The 5,750-nt window shown below is 40.1% G+C and overlaps 1 protein-coding gene across 1 annotated transcript; it reads right to left on the reverse strand.

Moving 5' to 3' along the window:
- Positions 1–201: 201 nt before the first annotated feature.
- On the reverse strand, positions 202–5,122 carry LOC116351437 (the record flags this gene model as incomplete). Its single annotated transcript, XM_031783533.1, has 3 exons — positions 202–556; positions 1,461–3,761; positions 3,866–5,122. Coding segments are annotated over 3 exons (3,913 nt in total), but the record flags the coding sequence as incomplete, so codon positions are not given.
- Between the last annotated feature and the right edge of the window lie 628 nt (positions 5,123–5,750).

Below are 5,750 nucleotides of genomic sequence, written 5' to 3' on the forward strand. Positions count from 1 at the left end.
TATAAGATTACAATGATATTTCCATAAACTAAAATTAAACTAATTAGCCTGGGTGGACACTCTTCCGCTGCTGATTACATTCGGTTGCTCATTGTCGTCCTGCATACACTGAACAGCTTGCTGAATAGGAAGAGGCACCAATTTAGTTATGGGTCGTACCAAGTCCGAAGTTGGCGTCCCAATTTTTACTGACCGCACAACCTGGTGCGACCTGGTCCTGGGAATACTTCCAATATTCGTGCTACTGGCCAAAATCCTGGCGGAATGTTATCTTCCTTTAACAGCACAAAATCTCCCACACATAAATTCTGCTCAGTTTTATTCCATTTATAACGATTTTGTAGTGTGCCAAGATATTCCTTGCGCCACACATTCCAGAAGTCTTGTTGAATTCTATCGAGTATTTTCTGTTGTTTTACACGATTCAACGGAATTTCTCGAAGATTCGCTGCAAGAGGTTGAATATTCTGCTCTCCAATAAATACGTGTGATGGAGTTAAATAATTAAGATCAGTCGGGTCGTCCGACAGTGCCACCATTGGCCTGCTATTCAATACTGATGAAATTTTTGCAAATAATGTTTGTCGCTAAACATTAAAGATGGCATTTGATAGATTGATGCCAACCGCGCTAATGCCCATAAAAATCGCTCTGTTGTTAAATCTGATACACACCTAATGTGGAACATTCTGGTTACCATGCATACGAATACTGCACCATAACCCGTTTCAATTGAATTACATCTGCCCTCATATCGTCTAATACGAATGGGTCCAAAATAATCGACTCCACAATGTGCAAACGGACTAGAACTAACAACCCGCTCTTTTGGTAAATCACCCATAATTTGATTCCGGTCGTGATCAGCGTACCGGATGCATGCCAAACATCTCTTTACTATCGATTTTGCTGCTCTTCTTGCACCCATGATCCAATACTTCGCGCGCACGTATTGTAACATAAGCTGTATGCCGCCATGCAGAGTTTCTGCATGCGCTTCCTCGAGTAAGAGAGTTGCCAGCCGTGAATGAGCTGGTAAAATTATAGGGTGTTTCTCATCGTAAGTAATATTTGCGTTCTCTAATCGCCCTCACACCCGCAGAATTGAAAATGAATCGATAAATGGACAAACTTGCACTAAACTGCTCTTTTTATCAACTTCCTTATTCTGTTCAATTTGAGAAATCTCCTTAAAATAATTTTTCTCTTGTGTATACTTAATCCAATAAGTTAGAGCGGTATTTAGTTCCTCTTTTAATAATAATCCCATAATAGTAATTTTCTCCCCCTCTTCAGGAAGCTGACCTTTGTTTGTCTTAAACTGCTCCTTAGCTTTCAGCACATAAGTATGCTCCTTAGCTTTCAGCACATATATGTTACCCGCACTATTTTATTCAAATTACTAAAACGCTAAATTAATGAAATTTTGTCTAAAGAAAGACAAGACTGCTCCTTAATACCTATGTTGGCCGTGACGGCCGCCCGATATTCGCTTTGAATAGTGTTCCGCTCCTCACCAGTGAATTCTGGCTGAAATCTTTCTCTTCTATCTCGATTAACAAAAATAAATTGTGGACCATGCCACCATAAACTGCACTGTATTAATTCGGTTGCTAACATTCCTCTTGAGGCAATGTCAGCCGGATTCTGTTTTGATGGTACATAGAACCAATGTTCTTTCGGCACCAGATTTTGAATCAATTGTACCCTCTTTGCTACATAAATCTTTAATTTGGAGGGACAGCTCCTGATCCAGCTCAAAGTGATCGATGAATCTGAGTAACACTCATACGGCACATATTTGAATTCACATTTATCACGTACTATAAACATCAATTTTGCGAGTAGTTCCGCTGCACATAATTCAAGACGTGGTATTGTCACGGTCTTCACTGGAGCTACTCTAGTTTTGGATGTTAATAAATTACACCAGCTGCTCGCACCACTTGAACAACGCACATAAATTCCTGCGCCATAGCCGAGTTCTGATGCATCTGCAAACCCAATCAGCTCAATTTCTCTGCCCTTTGTTGTTTGAATCCATCGTGGAATTCGAAACTTATTGATTGCCGATAGAGTTGAATGAAAATTTATCCAATCATTACAAATTTCTTCATTCAATTTTTCATCCCATGTCACCTTTAATTTCCATAACTTTTGTAAAAATGCTTTGGCCTTGATCATTATAGGTGCTAAGTATCCACTTGGATCATAAATTCTCGCTATGTGACTTGCTATGGTACGTTTTGTAATAGGTTTATTCTGATCCCACTGCTCTTCAATTGAAAATATGAAACAATCACTGCTCGGTTGCCATTTTAATCCCAAAATGGATGTTGAATCGTCTGTCAGCTCAAGGGGTTCATTATCCGCACCAACGTCTTTATTTATGAGATTTAACAGCTCATGACAATTTGTCTTCCATTTGCCTAACTCGAAATTACCCAAGGCCATCATTTGATTCAACTCTCGATACAGGCGTGTAACTTCCTCAAGGGAGTCACCTCCAGACATGAAGTCATCCATGTATCTTTCGCTCTTAACCGCTCTTGCTGCAGATGGAAATCGTTTCTCGTAAATTCTTGCTAATTCCAGCATAGTAAAAATTGCCAAAAATGGACTCGATTTCATGCCAAATATCACTGTCTGTAGCACATATTCTTGCAATGGATCATCTTTGTTGAAACGCCAGAAGATTTTTTGATATTTTAAATCCTCATCGTTCATTCTTATTTGCAAAAACATTTTCTTTATATCTGCTGATAATACATATTTATGAAACCGGAATCGCATGATAACATGTGCCAATTTCTCTTGAAGATTCGGCCCTGCCAGCTGAATATCATTAACACTCTTCCCATTGGTGGTTGCACAGCTTCCATCCAAGACGATTCGAAAACGTGCAAGGACTGGGTGATGTGGAATATAATATCCTGTGGCATGCTGCTCTTTTATCGTAGCTAATCGCATATGTTTTGATTCAATGGCCTCCCGCATGGAACGATGATACTCTTCCCGCACTCCATGAAGCCGCTCAAGTCTCCTTTCCAACTGATAAAATCTTTGCAATGCGATTCCTCTTGACTGACCCAATTCAGTGTCAGACTTTCGGAATGGTATACGTACAATGAATCGCCCATCTTCTGCTCTAATTGTTGTTTTGCGATAGTATTCAATGGCTTGTTGTTCCTCATTAGAAAGAACCTTTCCTATGATCAGCTCTTCTTCGCATTCCCAAAATCGTTGTAATAATTTATCTAAACGATGAGTTTCTTCGCTGCACATTACTGCTCTACCGACGTACGACACAGAAGCTGATAATTTTGGTGTTGCTTCTATGGTACCAAAAATTGCATAACCAAATGTTGTAAGTTGTGCACATAAACCGATACTGCTCCATAAAACTTGGCCCATAAGGATTTCCGACCAAGTGTCTATGCCCAATAAAATATCTGCAAATCCAGCTCTATTAAATTTTGGATCGGCTTTAACTATATGTTGAAATTCTTTTATATCCGCTCTACATTCTGTTCTCTGCGCTATTGGTAACTGTTTCATTACTACGCAGACTTTAAAAATACAAATTCTTTCTTCATCATCAAACCATGGACTAAATTTAATCATTGTCACATAATTTGCTACATTTATTCCTGTGACTCCTTCAATTTCAATATAATATCGTTGTCTAGGTAAATTGGCTCTGTATACCAATCTTTCAATAATTAAGTTCACTTCGGAACCCATATCAAACAGCACTCTTGCTAAAATTAATGCACCCACGTTGTTATGCAGCCTTACTAAGCCAGTAGTCAACACGGGTAATCTACGGAGCTGCGCTAATGAAAATTTTGATTGGTTGAGTTACCGCCCTGGCTACCGCTCGGAGCACTGCCCATATAATAACTTTGCGCTGCCGGGTTAAGAGATGAACGCTGTGCACTCGGAGGCTGATACATAGTCGTTGAATTTGATTGATGATTTGATGCAAATGGTTGTTCGCTCCAAGATGGCCCTTGCCAATTGGTAACCGCCAATGCATTTGTTGATGCCACTGGGACATTGCACAAAAGAGTATTGTGAAGGCCCTTGTTGCATCTTTTGCAGGGACCCGCTTTGCAGCTGGGTGATCCCGCCTTATGATTGGATGAAAAACAGTTGGCGCATAAATTTAGTTCCCGCACACGCCTTTGCCGCTCTGGCACGCTCATTGCCAAAAATCTTGAACATCGGAACATAGGATGTGGAAATTGACAATTATTACACGAAACTCCCCTTTGTGGATCACTATTTCCGTGTTGAGTGTTTAATTTTTTCGATTTTTCATTCGAATTTGAATTGCCACTTGAATTTCCCGCTCTCTTCTGCCCGTTGTTTGAATTGGATTGACCACCACCTGAATAAGATGGCCCATTATTCGTTTTATTACTTGCTTGCACATGCTCTCGATTCAATTGTGCCCGCGCTCGTTTCGTAAGAAAATCCAAAATATTCTGCACCGAAGGCATTTCATTCCCTTCTTTCGTTTCTTCCCACACTGCCAATGAACGAGGTGCCATACGTGATAGTAAAGTGTGGACTATCACCTGATCCCAATTATCAACAGGAGAACCGCGCACGCGCAATTGTCTAATGACACCATTTGTTGTATCAATCATCAGACGGACACCATCATGTGTTTCTTGTTGTAATCGTGGCATATTAAATAGCTGATCCAAATATGACATGATTATTCGATAATTATTTTCGTATACCGCACAAAGTGTATTGTAGGCTTCATCATAACTCTCACCCACCACTTGCCAACCGCTCAATACTCGCTCCGCATTTCCAACCAAGCACTGCTTTAATAGGTATAGCTTCCGAGTTGAGTTAAGTGTACTGTTATGGATCATACTATCATATGCAGATCGCCATTCTGTCCATGCCGCATAAGAACCATTAAACTTTGGTGGCTTGAAATGATCTAATAAAAAATCATCTCTTTCCATGCGTGGACGATGTTGTATTCCGCCCAAATCATTGTTATTAATTGCCGCACCGTTTGCATTTTCTTGATCAGGATTTCCGATATTTTCATCGGTTCCATTTTGCCGCTCAGCCCGCTCTTCATTCCTTCTGGCTACTGTAGTGGGATTCGGGGAATAATATTTAAATATAGGAAAAACCCACTACGGTGGAGTCCATAGACAAACACTTTAAAATATATTGATGATTTTATTGAATAATTGATTGAACGATTGATACATAGGTGTTAACTTAGCGAATGTCTATAATGAACTCAACGTTGGTGGCGAAGCACGGCATGTATATATAGAACAAAGAGATAACGTATTAGTCGTGCGACGCTGCCAACGTAACGATTAAGCTTACACTGTTAACATATGTACGATAACTGTATTGAGGTGAATTATGATATAGGCCTAAATGGAGGTGGTTAGATAAATATATGTATGTGGTCGATGGAGGCCACTACACTACCTCTCGGTCTCTATCTCGCTCTTCTGCCTCTGTTTCTAATGTCTCGATCCGTGTTTCCAATTCGACCAATGCTTGTATGTACAAGTCTTGAGCTGCTTGGAGAGCATCATCTTGCACCTCCAAATCTGCCGCCCGCGCAATATTTTCAACAACGGCCATATGTTCTATGTTGTATTTTTCAAATGCTTGCTTTAAAATCCGCACATTTTCATGCAGCACTCTTACCATTACTCGGTTTACTTCATCGCTTTGAGTAAAACGGTGTATCCGCG

The sequence above is a fragment of the Contarinia nasturtii genome, unplaced genomic scaffold, assembly GCF_009176525.2.
Source record: "Contarinia nasturtii isolate CC-2019 unplaced genomic scaffold, AAFC_CNas_1.1 Cnas_scaffold_5483, whole genome shotgun sequence".
Lineage (NCBI taxonomy): Eukaryota > Metazoa > Arthropoda > Insecta > Diptera > Cecidomyiidae > Contarinia > Contarinia nasturtii.